This window comes from Leguminivora glycinivorella, chromosome 1 (genome assembly GCF_023078275.1).
Source record: "Leguminivora glycinivorella isolate SPB_JAAS2020 chromosome 1, LegGlyc_1.1, whole genome shotgun sequence".
Taxonomy (NCBI): Eukaryota; Metazoa; Arthropoda; class Insecta; order Lepidoptera; family Tortricidae; genus Leguminivora; species Leguminivora glycinivorella.
The window spans coordinates 5644170-5662491 of record NC_062971.1 but is presented as its reverse complement, the minus strand read 5'-3'; the positions used below and the strand labels follow the sequence as shown (position 1 = coordinate 5662491).

The 18322-nt window shown below is 39.1% G+C and overlaps 3 protein-coding genes across 4 annotated transcripts in view; 2 read left to right on the top strand and 1 right to left on the bottom strand.

Annotated features, from left to right (window-relative positions):
- The first annotated feature begins 172 nt into the window (after positions 1 to 172).
- LOC125230280 lies at positions 173 to 2876 on the top strand. Its single transcript, XM_048135399.1, has 2 exons — positions 173 to 460; positions 1223 to 2876. Exons 1-2 carry the CDS (start codon positions 359 to 361, stop codon positions 2342 to 2344), a joined length of 1224 nt encoding a protein of 407 aa, XP_047991356.1. The 5' UTR covers positions 173 to 358; the 3' UTR covers positions 2345 to 2876.
- A 148-nt stretch (positions 2877 to 3024) lies between these two features.
- Positions 3025 to 3755, bottom strand: LOC125230296 (mitochondrial import inner membrane translocase subunit Tim16). The gene has a single exon (XM_048135421.1). The coding sequence runs from the start codon at positions 3628 to 3630 to the stop codon at positions 3247 to 3249; it is 384 nt and encodes a 127-aa protein (XP_047991378.1). The 5' UTR covers positions 3631 to 3755; the 3' UTR covers positions 3025 to 3246.
- Positions 3756 to 4084: 329 nt separating this feature from the next.
- The window catches only part of LOC125226160 (DNA replication licensing factor Mcm2), a 29030-nt gene continuing 14792 nt past the window's right edge, over positions 4085 to 18322 (top strand). The window contains exons 1-9 of one of the 2 annotated variants that reach the window (XM_048130065.1): positions 4085 to 4203; positions 9048 to 9217; positions 9534 to 9697; positions 11521 to 11710; positions 12316 to 12448; positions 13928 to 14075; positions 15489 to 15700; positions 16951 to 17154; positions 17891 to 18122. In XM_048130065.1, the coding sequence (XP_047986022.1) occupies positions 4201 to 4203; positions 9048 to 9217; positions 9534 to 9697; positions 11521 to 11710; positions 12316 to 12448; positions 13928 to 14075; positions 15489 to 15700; positions 16951 to 17154; positions 17891 to 18122 (1456 nt within the window). In that variant the 5' untranslated portion in view covers positions 4085 to 4200. The remainder of the gene's footprint in view (positions 4204 to 9047; positions 9218 to 9533; positions 9698 to 11520; positions 11711 to 12315; positions 12449 to 13927; positions 14076 to 15488; positions 15701 to 16950; positions 17155 to 17890; positions 18123 to 18322) is intronic. The other variant, XM_048130072.1, reaches the window with a different exon arrangement.

Below are 18322 nucleotides of genomic sequence, written 5' to 3'. Positions count from 1 at the left end.
CTGCAAATGTCAAAACAAATTAAATATGACTGTTTAAGACATTGAAAACAACGACCTTAGTTGGTCACGGTCAGTATTAATTAGAACTTACATTGCAGAGTACCCATTACCTAATTAAAATCATTAATACAAGATACAAGTGAGTTACAGGATAATTATTATGAAATAATAATTGGTTTTATAGTAGAAAAAAACAATATCGACCTCTAGGTAGCTCAAACAGCACAAGCCAAGTTCAATAAATTCTTTTCACCATTTTTACTATGGTGTTTGTTTGTGTAATTATTTTCTAGTTTTTATTAAATAAACACTACATTTTGACTAACAACGACAATAGTGAAGTATACTAAAAGTGAAAATGGCTAAAGTGGAGCAACCTATGTTGATATTGCCCAAAAAACGCAATGGCAAAAAACAAAATTCGATAACCGGCCATGTAGACCACATAATTACTGTACAGGTTCGTAATTTCTCATAACTTACACACAGGATTACTTATTTGTGATGAGGCAAAGTGCATTATTCACATACGCGAGCCACTACCTAATTCGAATCGCATAAGGAGCTATTTCTGGTAATTAAAATATAGCGTTACAACATCATCGTCGCTCATCGTAAATTTAATATTTTAGTTTTTGATTAGTAGGCTTGTGCCGTTTCGTTCGTTGATCGGACTCGGCTCGTTCAATCGCTCCCACGAACTAGTTCGCTCTTTTAGGTCTTTTGCTCATTTAGTTCAGCCAGACCAGCGACCACTGCGGTCGGAAAGATCAGAACGAATGGGACCGAATAGTGTCAAAATGATACGAATAGTCCACAGATAGTAACATTCCGGGCCGAAAGGTTGTAAGTAGCCGAAGTTTAATATGAAAACTTAACTTTTTTGTGGCTCTGCTAAGTAGCTCTCGCTCTCGGTCGGCGCAGTTACACATTCGTTCTCGATCCAAATCGCTCGCGCTCGCCGATCCTATACTGAACTAAATGAGCAAAGACCGATTCTCAGAGCACGGAAAGATTCAGTTCATTTCGGTCATTGATGGGATTTTATTCCTAACAGTTCATAGTTCGTGAACGACACAAGCCTATTGATTAGGGACCTATACGTACTACAAAGTTAATATATCTTTATATCCAGTTCTCTTCATTACTTATTTTAGTCCTACTTAATTTGAATTTAATATTACAGTTTTACAGTAATATGTTTTTTTTTGTTTTTAAACAGGGAGCTGAGACTGATTTGCCAACCAAATACAAGAACGGCCTGTCACCAGTCACGGAACATGTTGTCAATGGAATCATACACTCTACCATGGAGGGTCTCAAGTCCAACATGAAAATCAACCTACCCATCATAACTGATGTCAATGATGAAGATATCAATGACTCTAACATAGAGACTGAACCACAGAAGTCACAAACTTCCCAAAAAAATGGTTATCAAGCCCTTTCCATGATGAACAGCCGAGAAATCATTGATTTGTCTCCAATTTATGAGAACTCTTCAGATGCATGTTCAAGCCATGATGATCTCGGAGAGGTTAATGATGAAATACAGAAAAGCTGCAAGTTTCTGAATGAACATAATGAGAGTTCCTCTGCTACTCCCAACAGCATGTCTCAAACCCAATCTGAAAATAGCTTTGAAATGGGTCCACTCACTGACAGTCTCAAAAATAGTGCCAAACGAAAAAAGCGAGTCAACATTGTGCAAGAAATAATTGAAACTGAGAATACTGATACAGAGATCACAGCTTTACGGATTGAGTCAGAAGGTTCTACACCAGACTGCTCTCTGACAGACTATTCCAGAGAATCCTATTTGACCATGACAGGGACGATAAAAAGAGGAAAGAAGAAGGGTCAAAATGTTGATGTGAAACTGAATATTTCTCGAGAAGAACTTGAAATCATTGAAGCAGCCATTGTTGCAGAGGAGTATAACAAGATGGACATATCGAAATGCTCAGTGTACAATGGTCCGCATATTTTTCTGTTCAGTCTCCTATGTATACCATTTGTGGCTTGTGTGTCTGCATTGTACTCTTTTTACATGGGCACAATAACTTGGTACAACATCTTTACGCATGTTACTGAGGATCTGAATTGGGTGAAGAAAGCAATGTTGGCACCAATAGTGATACTGTCTTATCCATTTTTGATAGTGATTTTTACTGTAGGCCTTGGCTTGTATGCAGGTATTGTGCAACTGACATTCAGTGGAGGGAATTGGTGGAAGGATGTGTGTGATTTTGAGAAAGGTTTTTATGGGTGGCTCTGTAACACTTTGGGTATGTCAGAGTGTAGCCCTTACGAGGTAGTTATACTTATGGATGTCAAGCCATAGATTATAAATAGGCTCTCTTCAGACACTAGGAACATATTATACTGCTTATTTTTAAGGCATGATTATAAACATACACCAGCAAAGTGCAGTTGACTGAAAAGGGCTAGAACATAGTAAATAGCTTTTTGTATTGTAGGAATAAAATTGAGTGATGTTGTAAGCTATGTGTTACACATTGTTGTGTATTGTAAAGTGAGTAATTAACATTTAAATGCCAAAAGGATGGTTCAGAGGCCAGATTTTTAAACTATCTACAGCTTCATACACTTGAATTTTTGCTGTTCTAGATTCAATTTTTAATGTATGCAACTTTGCTAAAAATTGCCGAATAGAAAATACTGCCATATAAATCTCATAGTATGTAAGTTGACTGATGTATTCTAGTTTTAAGTAATATTTACAATAATTTTATTTTATACAAGGAGTATCAACTGAGTTTAAGTTAGCTAAAAGTAATATATTTACTTTAATTTTAAATTACATAGGATCTTATGTTATTCATATTATCTTCCATTTCTAGAGACATAAATTTTCTAGTCACATTTATCATTTGTGAATATTTTATAAACAAATAATTTTGTGAATTAGGTATATTATGCATGAAATTGTGTAGTTTTAATATTTTTACATATCCAAGAGATAAGTTTAAGGTAAATAAAGCAAATGAAACATTTTAATCATATGCTTAGGAAAATTTATTGATTACTATAATGCTATAGTGGTTTGCGAGTAGCATTATGCGAGTGAACATAAATTTTGTATAACTTACAACATAATCAGCATTGTAATGAAGACTGATGTATTCTAGTCACTATTGTGGTATCCATTTATATGCAATAAAATATTTTACAAAACAACATTTGTTCTAAACTACTCTATTCAAAGTTATTACACTAAAGTCATTAAGAGGTGTCTTTGGCTTTACTCTGATCCGGGTCTGGTTGCTTCTGTTTCAGTTCTGTATCTATCCTCTCCTTAGCTCTCACAATCTTGGATTGTAAGTAGAAAGAACCCCCTTTCGCTTTGTCGTTCGCCGAAAATAAATGTTCATAGTTCTTTTTCACTTTTTCTGGATCTAATTTATCTATGTTCAATATTTGCATAGCTTCTTCTAACGTAAGTCCTGTTGACAGATTGGCTGCCGCTCTTCGGGCGCCAGCTTCCCCGCCACCAGCTCTCTTCGCTGCTTCTTGGGAAGCAGCAATTTCTTGTTTCAATGCTCTCGCAAAAGCCCGACCTACAACTTGAGCACCGAGAACTATAATTTGTGCTATGTATTTTGCCATATTTATTACTAGAGATATCTACTTACTACCTTTTTGTTAAAGCATGAATAAGGTAGATGAAGAGTAAGTTCAGTCCATAATATAAATATGGAATTCCACAAAATATATTACGACATAAGTGATTTATTTGAAATGAGACAGATTGACATTCCAAATTTTAGGTTAAGATTCATTCGTATGGTAACCGACTTATTAAGCTTTAAGCAAGAGTATAGAAGTAACAATATTTTATTAGTTGTTTTCAGTGTGTACTTAATTATTATAATAATTATATTTAAAATCAGTAAAATAGTTTTAATCGAATATATAAAAATGAATATTTTGAACGCATCCTTTCCTTGCGAAAACTATTTCAACTACTTTTTAAACTGCTCCTGTAACAACATTTTCAACAGAATGAGAGACTCAAACTAACAAACTGTGTTTCGCGCGCATTTTGACATTTTGTGTTTTAACCTGTTTGTTGTTGAGTGGCATCGTGTTTTTATGTTATTTTGTTGTTATTGCGTTCAAATTGTGTTAAGTTTCAGTGTTGTACTTTAAATAAGTTACTGTTAAGCTTAATTTATAATGGTAAGTCGGTTTCTATTCGTTATTTAAGCAGAAATCTTGTTAATACATGTGTTGCATTTAGTGGTTAGTCATCGAACAAAAGCTTGGATACGCCGGTGTTTGATGGTACTTGTTTTAAAGTTGTGAGTCGCACTATATATTAATACTTTTGGAAGCTTAATGGTGACTACTGACTATATGGAAGTAATTAAATATGTATATCTATATTAACGAAAAGAATCTCAAAAAGCAATGTACAACGTATATTGAATCGAAAATTTTCAGAAGTCTAATTGACATATAAACATTGTTGCCTAGTAACCACAATTTTACGCAATGAGGTTTTAATACTTTCCCTCAACAATGTGTGTCAAGCCGATTCTTTTTCTCAGTTCATTGAGCCTCGGTCTTGGCATTGGTTTAGTAAACATGTCTGCCAATTGATCTGTTGTGGTTATGCTTTCCACGGTTATTAATCCTTCAAGGACTTTTTCTCTCACGAAGAAGTGCCTAATTTGTATATGTTTCGTTCTCTTATGGAATTCAGGATTGTGAGCAAGTCGAATTGCTGATTCATTATCAACGAAGAGAATTGGCACTTCTTTAAGCTGAGTCAGCATATTAAATACTCTCTGAAGCCAGATTAATTCTTTTGTGGCTTCACTTGCGGCAACGATCTCGGCTTCAGTGGTAGAGATTGAAACTGATGGTTGTCTTTGGCTCAGCCACGAGACAGCTCCTCCCGAGTATAAACAGGTGACACCAGTGGTCGATCTTCCTGTTGTTTGATCTCCCCGTGGTCAGCGTCACTGTATCCAACAATAAAGCCTTCGGGATGGTCTGATTTGTATTTTATACCGAAGCTGGTTGTTCCCTTCAAGTATCTAAAAATCTTTTTGACCATGAGCCAATCCGAATCGTCGGGGTTCTCAAGCTTTCTAGATGCAATACCGACAGCATAAGCAATATCTGGACGTGTTCCAACCATCAGGTACGTCAGAGCACCTACTGCTTCTCTGTATGGAAAATTCTTTTCGCGTTGTGCGACTTTCCCTTTTTCACTAGTCTGTGACACTGATTCCTTTTGAATGGGAGTTGAAATAGGGTTACAGTCACTCATATGGAATCTTTCCAGAATCTTTTTTGTATAAGATTCTTGCTTTATTCCGACAGATCCATCTTCTTCTTGTGTTATTTCTAATCCTAAGTAGTAGGATGCAGGCTTTGTCGTTATCTTGAACCTTTTTTGCAAATCATTCAAAAAATCTTTGGTAACTTCTGCATCAGTAGCAGCAACTAGTCCATCATCCACATACAAGGTTATGAGAAGCTTCTTTCCATTTGTCTTCTTAGTAAACAAACAACTATCTGCATCACTCTGTGTAAAGCCTAAGTCTAAAAGGATTTCAGCGAAGCATGAGTTCCAACAGCGTGGTGCTTGTTTAAGTCCATATAGACTGCGCTTTAACTTTAAGACTTTGTTGGAGCTGCCATCATTAAAACCTTCTGGCTGTTCCATATATATGTCTTCTTGAAGTCTTCCATATAGGAATGCTGTTGAGACGTCAAATTGCGTAAGTACCAGCCTTTCCTTAGCTGCAACGCTTATAAGCGCTCTTATTGTTGCCATCCTTGCAACGGGACTGAAAGTTTGGTCATAATCAATTCCTTTTCGCTGTTTAAAGCCCTTTACTACAAGTCGTGCTTTAAATTTATCTATAGAGCCATCAGGATTTCTCTTGATTCTATATACCCATTTTGATGAGAGTGCCTTTCTATTTGGTGGCAGTCCACACGTCGTTCTCTTTTAAAGATGCTAGCTCTCTTTTCATAGCGTCCTCCCATTTTCCTCTTAGAGGGCTCTTCATAGCCTCCCTGTAGGACTGAGGATCTGTAAGGGTATCAACATTACATACATAGTCGTCAAATTTCTTTGGAGGTCGAAGGGTCGATCTTGGTCTTAAGTCGTATTTGGGCTGTAAGGAATGTTCGGTGTCAAAGAATGGTTCTTCCTGTTCTTCGATAGGAACTGACTCAGACGCGATTGGATTAGTCTCCTCTGCTAAACCTTCTAATCTTTCCTCAGAGAACGCCTCTTCTTCGATAGGAACTGACTCAGACGCGATTGGATTAGTCACCTCCGCTAAACCTTCTGATCTTTCCTCAGAGAATGATGAATCTTCGACTTCTTGTCTTTCATCGACTCGAAATGGCATTTCACCGACATGTATTGTGTCTTCGACTTGATTTTCCTCCCTAAATTCGAACGGCGATGTATTTTCTTGGCGATATATTGGCGAGTCGTTTGGTACTGGCACACCAAACTTGAATGCTGGACGGATTTCTGGTGAGACAATTTTTATTTCCAGTTCATTCTTTTTCGAATCTCTAGATTTCTGGGGCACTTTAATCTCAGAGTAGTTTTGTCTGTTGAGCGGCTTTTCGTCAAATATGACATCGCGAGATCGTATAAGTCTATATTTGTCATTTTCTATTGCCGCCCATATACGATAACCGTCATCATTATCGTATCCGACAAGTCTTCCTTTAAGCGCTTTCTTCGAAAGTTTCTGTCTCTTTTGCTTGGGAATGTGAGCATAACACGTGCTGCCAATTATCTTTAAATGCGATATCTTTGGTTTCTTGCCATTCCATAGTTCAAACGGTGACTTATTCTCCACTCTGGAGGGACCTGTTCTATTAATGACGTATGTTACCGTGTTAACAATCTCTGCCCAAAGCGCTTGAGGAAAGCCTTCGCCGCTATACATGATCGTTCTTGCTGCTTCGACTAACGTGCGATGATCACGTTCGCAACAACCGCTTTGCTCCGGCGTGTATGGCATTGTCAGCCTCTGTTTGATTCCATTCTTTGCAAGAATATCTCTGACATCTTTATTGTCATATTCGCCTCCATTGTCACTCAAAAGTGTCTTTATTGGGTGACCTTGATTGTGAGCTTCTAAAATCATTTGTTCTAGTTTTTGTTTTACTTCAGACTTGGCTTTCATAAAGTAAATCATACGATATCCAGAGTAATCGTCACGAAATAGTACGAAATATCGTAAATCTGTGATAGAGTTGGGAAATGGTCCGCACACGTCACTATGAATTAGCTCACCTGGATGTGATGCTCTACTTCTCGTACCGAATTTTAGCTTGTGCGATTTACCAAAAATGCAGCTTTCACATAATGAATCATCAATGGGAAGCTCTATCCCTAACTCTCGTTTCACAAACGCTCTAATATGCCGCTTATTCTGGTGGGCAAATCTCTCATGGTAAAGTTGAGTCTCTGTTGTCAGACAGGCTACCATCTTCTTTGGTATGACATTCTGGACATCTAATTTATAGAGACCACCAAATTTGTTTCGTCTTCCGATAACCTTGACATTTCCATTTATAGATATACTGCAATTATGAGTTGTAGATATAAACTTGCTATCGGGATTCTTATCGTGAGCTGCTAGGACTGAGAATAGATTTTTCTGGATACCTGGAACATACCATACATCTTCTAAAGTAATAGTTGAGACTTTTTCATTAACATTCGTTTCTAAGACTACCGATCCTTTTCCTTTGGCTTGTAAAACATGACCATTGGCTGTTGTAACGGTATGCCTGTCATCAAAATTATTGAAAGTTGTAAACAAGTCGCTTCTATTTGTTATATGGCTAGTGGCACCATTATCTACGTACCAATTGTCCTTGTCATGCTCGACGACTAAGACTTCTTCCTGCACCAGCATTACTGTCATATTAACTACTGACGCTTGGGAAGTTGATGGCGTACTTTCACCCTTCTGTGCATTTATGTTCTTCGGAGGTTTGCCATCTCGTATCCACTTTTGACAGTTCTTGACACGATGACCGATTTTAGAACAGTAATTGCATTTAATCTTTTTATCTTTGTTTTTCTTATCGATTACTCGAACATCATTTGAGTGAGTAACTAATGCTTCTTGATCAGGCACAGGACCCTTGATTGATCTTTCGTAAGCACAAAGATGATTTGTCAAACTCTCTATTGTTCTATCTGCTTTCGGAACTAAAAGCCAGCTACTTTTAAAAGTCGAATATTCCTCACTTAGTGTATCAAGAATTTTGCAGATCAATAATAGTTCGGGTAACTCTTTATTATCTTTTTTCAAGTCTTGATTAAGTTCGGACCAAATATTCTTCAATTTACTCATGTGAGTCGCTATGTCATCTTCTGGACTCCTTTTGAATCCAAAGAAGCTCATGCATAGATTATAGCTTTTATCTTCGTTAGTTCCGTCAAACAATCTATGGAGTTCTAACCAGACTTCTCGAGCAGTGTTGTACCGCATGACCTTTTGAAGTGTTTCATCTGTCATGTTGCTTGTTAGGAGAAGCAGAGCACTGCAGTCAGCCTTGGTGTAGGTAGCAAGCTGGTCTCCTGCTCCTGCTGCCGCTGCTGCCTCTGCTCCCTCTACTTGAGCGGGTTTCGCTAATTTGCCTTCAACAACATCCAACGCATTTGGAATGCTTCTTAAGGCGATACATATCTTATATTTCCACGTTGACCAATTTGTTTTTCCTTCTAGGTTGCCGATCAACAATTTTGTAGTCATTAAATTATCCATTATTACTCTGGGCACATCACCTTTTAAAGTTGTGAGTCGCACTATATATTAATACTTTTGGAAGCTTAATGGTGACTACTGACTATATGGAAGTAATTAAATATGTATATCTATATTAACGAAAAGAATCTCAAAAAGCAATGTACAACGTATATTGAATCGAAAATTTTCAGAAGTCTAATTGACATATAAACATTGTTGCCTAGTAACCACAATTTTACGCAATGAGGTTTTAATAACTTGTACGTGTCTATGCAGAGTTCCCCGGCCCCAGACACGCCGTCAGACCGAGATGGAGCGCGATCGCGCATGACTTCACCGGCGCGCGACTATGAGATGTTCGAGGATGAGAGCGCCATCCTTGGAGACAACCCGCTGGAGGAGGAAGAGGAAGATGGAGAGGAGCTGTTCAATGATAACATGGAGGCGTGGGTTTAACATTCCGCTCATGATTTTGCATGATAATATTGACGCAATTAGTACATAATACTCCCAAATAAACTTAACTGCATAAGGCACGAAACACTGATATCAATGTAGTATACAGTTGATTCATAGAAAGTGTTTAGAACTATAATCTATGCTCTTTGTATCCTGATTCTGCCCTAAATATATCAACTACACTTGCCTTATTTAGCAACCAACGAAAAAGTTATCTGGAGAAAAATAACTATATGAGTTTGGTAAATTGGTAATCATAGCAACTTTGAAATTACAATGACATATGATAATCTCATTCTCCAGAGACTACCGCCCCATGCCAGGCTTGGATCGCTATGATGCTGCAGACCTGGATGATGACAACTATGACCCCATGTCTATTGAAGACCGAAGGGCGGCTGAACAAGAGCTCAGACGCAGGGACAGAGAGGAAGGCAGGAGGCGGGATGACCAGGGCCTGCTTTATGGTGAGAATTTCTTATTGGTTTGTATTTTTTTTTCAACTATGGCTTTTACTCCCTGTGCCGTTTTGTATTTCTTCAGTTTGGATTTGAAGTTTATATTACATTAGCATAAAATAGTACATTACAATACAAGTGCGTAAAAAAGGAAGTTCGAAACGAGTGGCGATAAATTAAAACACGACCGAAGGGAGTGTTTTAAATCGACATGAGTTACGAATTTCCTCTTCACACATGTATCGAACGACGTTTTTCAGTACAGATGGCCCTCCAAAGTTTTGACCTGGCATATAACGAACCACTTCTCGCACTAGTGCGTAAAAAAAAACACCATCTGTACTGAAAAAAAATATATGGCATTGAGCAAAAGGAGCAAAAAATTTTTTTTTATTCAGATATATATAAATCTTCCTCTGTGTTAGGAAATCTGGTGATTACAACATGGCTGTTTTTGTAATTGAGAGATATCATTTTGTTTGTTCGTAATTATGGGCATTATTGTGGTCAAAGTGTGTCTTAAATTCCTGCCTAAGCCAAGAGTAAAATGAAACAAAAAATTGGTTATAAAATTTATATTATACCTATGAAATTCATACAACTTTTAACTTATATTTTTTCACCCAAGGTCTAACCAATCTTGATCAAGTAAGAGGAGTATTATATGATCATGGTACAATGTAAAGGTAATCTTATACTTTTAAACGAGCAATTCTTGTATATTTATTTATTTATTTATTTATATATATATTTATTTACACTGACGATCTCAGAAACCGCTCTAACGATTTCGCAGAAATTTGTTATGTGGGGGTTTTTGGGGGTGAAAAATCGGTCTAACTTATCCTTAGGTCCCGGAAAACGCGAATTTTCGAGTTTTCATGCGTTTTTCTTCGCGCGCCATCTCGTGTGCAGTAGTTGTACTGTTAAGACAGAATTCTTTCGGTCGATGTAAGTACTATTTATTGCAAACACTAGATGGCGACACAGGTCAAGGCTAAAACGAATAGAAAATACACTATTTGAGTTTTTGTGGTGAAATGCGCGCCATCTCGTGTGGAGTAGTTGCTCGGTTGCCCAGATTGATCCTTATTGTAGGAGAAAAACAAAAACCTGTCCATGTTAAAACAAAGTTTATTTCCACAGTTTATTTAGAGACAAGACAAAGGAAAAGCTATTTATTGTAAAATGCTGACTTACTATCTAATGATCATATTGTCACTACTTTGAAAAAATCTCATATCTGACGCTGCTTCACAAAGTTAAAACGCAGTCTTTATGCATTCCATACATACTTACTACAATTTTCTTTTCATTGACAGACGAAGATACAAGTTTTTTTTAAAGGAGTGACGATATAGTCTATTCTGAAAGAGAGGAATCGTGAAATGTATGTGGCCCTACACAATATGTGACTCTGCTCTTTCTACATATACACACTACACCAGCGGTGAACAGTTATTCATTGGGGGGCTTCATTCAAATGAAGGAATTTTAGGGGCGGGCCAGATTTACACTAAAAATGTATTTTACCATAGCACTGGCCATATCACACACTATTTTGAAGGACGGTAGCGGGCCGGATACAATAGGCTAGTTTCCTACTAGTCAAATCAGCTTCTTTTTAAGAACTGTCAAAGCGATTTGCTAATATGGAATTACTATGAAATACTGAGGAGTGACGTCACGATCAACTCATTTCCTTTATATTTTTCTCTTTGACTGTTTATTAAATAGAAATAATGTTTAAAAATAACTACAGTCCATATAAGTATAGGACTCTAGCCTACTGATACACTATGGTTAAATTAATAGATATTTTTTATGCATAGATGAATCAGATGAAGAAGATGGTGATGCCCCAAGGGCCAAGCGTCGCCGGGCTGCCGAAAAGGCCGCAGCTGGCACTGAAGAACAAGTGGAAGAGGGCATTGAGAGTATCGAGAACTTGGAAGATACTAAGGGGTACACCACCAAGGAGTGGGTGTCTATGTTGGGGCCTAGGACTGAAATTGCTAACAGGTAAAACATGAACCCATTTAAAAATAGATTTTTACCTATTACCAAGTATTGCCAACAGTGGTAGTTTGCATTGTGTCATTAAACATGATGAACAAATAAGTGCACGCAGAAAAGATAAACTAGAAATACACAAAATAGGTCTTTATTACTAAGCAAGACAAATCTACAACAAATAATTTACAGATTTGAAAAACATTGAGGCAAACAAAAACATTGATTGATTGACTTGTTTATAATGAAACTGAAGACACATTTGATTGTGCTATTTGATAGTAACCTACCATGTTTCTTTATCTGATGCATTCAGCACGCACTGACTTAATCGACGCAGATCTGTCTACGTTAGGATCCCCAGTCCAAGCAAACATGTTAAATTTCATGTTTTAGAACACGATTTCAAAATAAGTATCTTAACACATTCACTACCAGAGAATAAATGGCGCACTATGTCAGAAACCGGTCGTAATTTATAACCGCCCCCTTGTATCGCCACCGTCCAGCGGGTTCTCCGCCATCTGAGCAAAGATTGCGAATGCCCGCCGGGCGGGTTGTGTCAAAGACAAGGGCTTTATTTCCCTATTAACTAAACTATTTAATGTCTACAGATTCAAGAACTTCCTCCGCACATTCACGAACAGCAAGGGCCAGTATGTGTATAAGGAGCGCATACGGCGTATGTGCGAGCACAATCAGGCCTCCTTCCATGTGGAGTTTGATGTTCTTGCTCGGCGCGAGCAGGTATGTTTACTACTGCAAAGTTCAGCCTGGTCCACACAGAGAGGCAATTTCCTCAGCCGAAGTTATATTTAGACGTGCCTCGGCTGGGGTTATGCGCGCGTTTTGCTCTGCCGAGCAACGTCGAGATTATACGTTTGCCTCACGAGCGGCGCGGTCACACTGCCTCGATCTGTGTGGACCGAGGGTTAGCACATGATTGCCGCGAGATTATGTCGCGAATATATATAATAATAGATCACACGTCTTCTAATGGCTTAATCATATGCTAACCCTGCTGGCTATTCATCAGGCACAAATATATGTATTACTTTCATGGCTTCTCAAACTGTGCTTCTGCGCTCCTTAAAAAATTTTGGGACAGCACCCAAAAAAATGTATGCATATAATAGTATTTTATGCAACAGGCGTTTAAAGGAGGTCAAAAAAGACGAGTGGCGTGGGTAACAATTTGAGGCGAAGCCGAAAATTGTTATTAAGACGCCACGAGTATTTTTTGACTCAGTTAAACACCGTTGCATATAATACTTTTTCTACGACCATGCACATACTTTTGAATAGTTTTCTAGAACAACTTTCGTGAAATTCGCACTGTTTCCTATAAGTATTTTGACTTGTCCTCTGCAATGTTCCTGCTTCACCCTGTCGCTCGCGCTCCCCCGCGCCGCCGCCCGCCCCGGCCGGCGCCCCGCGGCCCGCTATATCCCTTAACGGCTACCTAACAATGCTGTAAGAGCTATATCGTATGCGTGGGCGCGCGGGGCGCCGGCCGGGGGCGGGCATCTGCCATGTAGGGTTTTAACAATCTATGCACGACACGGTAAATGACGAATAACAACACGGGAGTAGAAAAAATAAATAAATGTATGCTTATACATATATCATGAAGGTCACACGCGTTGGGCTCCAGGGATCCTTTAGGAAGGCTAAAATCGGCCAGAGTGGAAAGCTCTGCAACGTACAGCGACTTATGGTGGTCATGACTCATGACCCTCAGTTTCAGGTTTTGACGAAGAAGAAGAAGATGCATATAAAACTAATTCATAGTCTATAGAAGTTTACTTTATATCTCAATAACTACACTAGTTAGTACAACTGGCCTGCGCCTACAGGCAGGCTTTCAGGGTACACCCTGATACCCTGCAATAAGTCTATGTAAAGTATCTACTTCAGCATTCCTAGGCGCTATTCTATAAAATAAAATAAATAAATATTGGGGACACCTTACCTTACACAGATCAACTTAGCCCCAAACTAAGCAAAGCTTGTACTATGGGTGCTAAGCGACGATATACATACAAATAGATAAATACATACTTATATACATAGAAAACATCCATGACTCAGGAACAAATATCTGTGCTCATCGCACAAATGCCCTTACTGGGATTCGAACCCAGGACCGCGGCTTAGCAAGCAGGGTCACTACCGACTGAGCCAAACCGGTCGTCAAATATTCTATGAACACCTTTTTTTTTTCAGGTCCTCGCTTACTTCTTGCCTGAAGCCCCGTTCCAGATGCTACAGATCTTCGATGAAGTAGCCAAAGATGTAGTACTGCAAATGTTCCCCAGCTACGAGCGAGTGACTTCAGAGATCCACGTGCGGATATCCGATTTGCCGCTCATTGGTATGGCATAGTAATAGAAAGAAAGAAAGAAAGAAACGTTTATTAAAATAACAAAGTGTTACATATTATTCTGGTCCCCACACTAGGCACAGCCTGTCCTGTGGTGGACATAAAACATAAACAGAGTTTATAATTGGAAAAAAAACAAGATTCTTACAGGTAAAAATACGAAAGAGCAGAAACAATTAAGTGTTTTGCGTAGATAAATAAACGAAATTGTAAGTAATTCAGATTCAACGGCGCAGTTTACAGAGGTACCAAAAGGCGAAAATATTTAGAAACAAAATAAAAAGAGATCACAATTATTTTATAATAATATAATTAATTATACAAAACTTTATTTTAATTTATAGCCGGGTTCACACAGACTGAAGTACAGTCAACCAATTGGAACCCTAGGCCACTCTACAACCATGTCAAAATGACAAGCAGTAAGAGATTTCTTACAATCTGATTTATAACGTCACTATGACATAGTTTTACAGTGGCCTAGGGTTCCAATTGATTGACTGTACGTCGCGAGCGAATCTGCTCACGCGGCAAACGTCTAATCATAGATTAAATATTTAAAAAGATCATACCATCCCATACATTAAAATGCGACACCGCATAAGAACGCGCATACACTACACCACACATAGACGGCGCCACAAAAAAATGCCTTGTTGCCATCGATTATTTGTAAATTGGCGTTAAGTACAAGACATTTTTTGTGGCGCCATCTATGTGTGGTGTAGTGTATGCGCGTTCTTAGGTGGTCGCATTTTATTGCATGGCATGGTATGATCTTTTATTTAATCGATGGTCTAATGTAGATGTGCCTCCGCCGAGGCACGCTTGCTTACGTAAGGACTTAAGGCATAAAGATGCCTGTTAAAGGATTAAATTACATTTTAAAGCAAAACCTTACTGCTCACAAATGAACCCTAATTGAGCATTTCTTTTTTTTTTGCCATTTTTTTTATTTTGATTTTTTTACGGAATTTTAGGTCAATTGTACTCAGAATCATGAGTACTTTCAATCTTACTGTGAGACAAAAAGTGTCCCAGAATTTCCATACATTTTTGTTACTTTCCTCTTTTGTTACCCCACACAACATGTACGGAAAATGGTAACAAAATAAGAAAAAATCGTAACCGGACAAATTTTTTAACTACTAAGATTGAAAAGCTAGTGATTCTGAGTAGAAATTGCATTTTTTTTTTTTTCAAAAATATCACATATCATAAAAGTGGCAGAAAAAAGAAATCCTCAATTCTATTAGAGGTATTTATTTTCCTGCAGTATTTCGTAATAAATATACGTTATATGATATAAGTATAGGTACAGCAAAGACCACCAATTTGTTGGTTTCCCATTATCGAAAATAGTACCAATATAGATAAAATTCAAAACGAAATACTTTGTTACAGAGGAACTCCGAACCTTCCGCAAGCTCCACTTAAACCAGCTAGTTCGAACCGTAGGCGTGATCACAGCCACTACAGGAGTACTGCCACAGTTGTCAGTCGTGAAGTATGACTGTAACCGGTGTGGGTATATCCTGGGGCCGTTCGTGCAGTCACAGAACTCGGAAGTGAAGCCAGGGTCTTGTCCTGAGTGTCAGAGCGCTGGGCCTTTCATGGTAAGATTTATTAAGATTTTATAGGAGGTAGGGCATAGCGAATGATATTCCGCTTTGTGTGGTAGGGCACAGCACAGCGGATATCGTCTCGCTCGAATCTAGAGCAGAGCCCAACTGGGGTAGTACCTCCGCCTTACAGAAGACCACAGCCAAATAGCACTAGACCCTACTCATAGTGTTGTGTTCCTGTCGGTGAGTAAGGCTGCCAGAGCTCAACGGGGGTGCGATGTGCTGATGACGGGAGGACTTACGGAACTAACTTGTTCCGTTTATTGTCCTTTGAGTCGTCGGCAACCCGAACCCTCCTTAGAACTTGTACACTCCTTTTTGCTGTGTACTTAACACAGCAAAAGGGAATGTACAAGTTTCTAATGGGGTGGCAACGCGCATGTGACACTGTTTGAGTTGCAGGCGTCCATAGGTTACGGTGACCGCTTTACATCAGGCGGGCCGTATACTTGTTTGCCACCGACGTAGTAAAAAAAAAAAAAAGATTTTTCCTACGAACATAATGTACTTCCTCCTACGCACAGCTCAACTGAGGAATGATCTGTCATGTATGTAATTTCTGGAGGAATGCTGTCTACAAGAGTGTCACTTCTATCTTAAAGACCAGAAGCAAATTTTTTATAGACTGCATTCTTACATTCTAATCTAGACCTTACGCCGTGTCTTGCGTGGGCGACGGTCGCGCGACCGTCGCCGTCGCGTCTCATACTTCCATATCGATAAGGTTTGATTTCGTATGCGTCGCATCGCCGTCGCGCGACCATCGCGCGACCGTCGTCCACGCAAGCCACGGCGTTACAAATAACGTAGGTAAATCTTGTTCATACAAAAATACTACTGTTCAGACCTAGTCGACCTGTTCACTCGAAATTCAAACACGCGCACAAGAGGACACAACATAAAACTTGTAACTAACAACAAAGCACAAAAATATCGGCAAAAACTTCATTACAAACAGAATAGTGCAAGCTTGGAACAAATTACCCTCTGAAGTGGTGAACTCTACCAGTGTTAATCAATTTAAAAATAGACTAGACAAACTATCTAAGAAGTGAAATCGTGTAAAGTGAACTATGATTTAGACTTACCAGCATCAGCTGCCTGTCTAAAACGAAATAATAATAACAATAACTATTTTTTACGAATACTCGATACAATACTCGATAGTTTGCCACGGTATATGAGGACGCGGCTTTAGTCCTTTCCTTTGTGTTTTTAATTTAAACCAAACTTCTCCCCAGGTGAACATGGAGCAAACAGTATACAGAAACTACCAGAAGGTCACCATCCAGGAGTCTCCCGGGCGCATCCCAGCCGGTCGCATCCCGCGCTCCAAGGACTGCGTGCTGCTGGCGGATCTGTGCGACCGCTGCAAGCCCGGTGATGAAGTGGACCTGACTGGCATTTATACTAATAACTATGATGGATCGCTCAACACTGAACAGGTAACGGTTTTTCAGGAATTTCAAATACAGAATTAAATAACATAACCACAAAATTAACATTTTGAAAAAAACCCCAAAAGCGACAAAGTTTTCAAACAAAACAAAACTTAATCTGAATTGGTTCATCCGTTCGGAAGTTACGATGCCACAGACAGATATAAAGGAGTGGCCCGCCGAGTTTCTTGCCGGTCCCATAGTGGATGACCCCCTCCAACTGAGGGGGGACTAAAATCTTCTCGAGGCTGAGGCGTAGGGTTAGAGCGGGCTTTATTTGACGTTCATATGCCTACTTGGAAAATAAATATTTCTTTCACATACACACAAACAGACAGACAGACACGTCAAACTTATAACACCCCATCTTTTTTGCGTCGGGGTTAAAAAGAATGAAATGAATATTTTAAGTGAATCTCAAGATGAGACTACTTCTAAATATGTATCTTATAGTGGTAAAGCAAACAAAGCTACTTCAAGTGAATTTATATAATTGCTTGGAGCAATGCTGAGCCGGTCCACACAGAGGCAGTGTGCTCGCGCGGCAAACGTCCAATGTAGATGTGCCTCGGCCGAGACACGTCGGCGTGCCTCGCTCTGTCTGGAGCCGGCTACTGACTTCGTACACGTACCTGGTCTGGAGATCAATGACTAATGCAATGTATTTGAAAACATGCAAAAAAGTTACGCGTACCGTCTTAATAAGTCTTTAATTATCTAATTTGTTCTTCTCATTTCCCAGGGTTTCCCAGTATTCGCAACAGTAATCATCGCCAACTACATAGTAGTGAAGGACTGCAAGCACATCGTAGATTCACTCACCGACGAAGACGTCGCTAATATCGTCAAGTTGTCCAAGGACCCTCGTATCGGCGAACGTATTGTGCAGAGCATGGCGCCGAGTATCTACGGACACGATTACATCAAGAGGGGACTGGCGCTGGCGCTGTTTGGTGGCGAATCTAAGAACCCAGGTATGTATTAACCAGAAGTTAAGAGTCCCTCACTGACGAAGACGTCGCTAATATCGTCAAGTTGTCCAAGGACCCTCGTATTGGCGAACGGATTATTCAAAGCATTGCGCCGGGTATCTATGGGTACGATTACATTAAGAGGGGACTGGCACTTGCGTTGTTTGGTGGCGAATCTAAGAATCTAGGTATGTTTTAGTAGG

What these genes read in the sequence shown, in the direction of transcription:
- LOC125230280 (XM_048135399.1), top strand. Translation starts at nt 359, where the DNA reads ATGGCTAAAGTGGAGCAACCTATGTTGATATTGCCCAAAAAACGCAAT. An exon ending in ACCACATAATTACTGTACAG is followed by an intron (nt 461 to 1,222) that starts GTTCGTAATTTC and finishes GTTTTTAAACAG; the next exon opens with GGAGCTGAGACTGATTTGCC.
- LOC125230296 (XM_048135421.1), bottom strand. Translation starts at nt 3,630, where the DNA reads ATGGCAAAATACATAGCACAAATTATAGTTCTCGGTGCTCAAGTTGTA.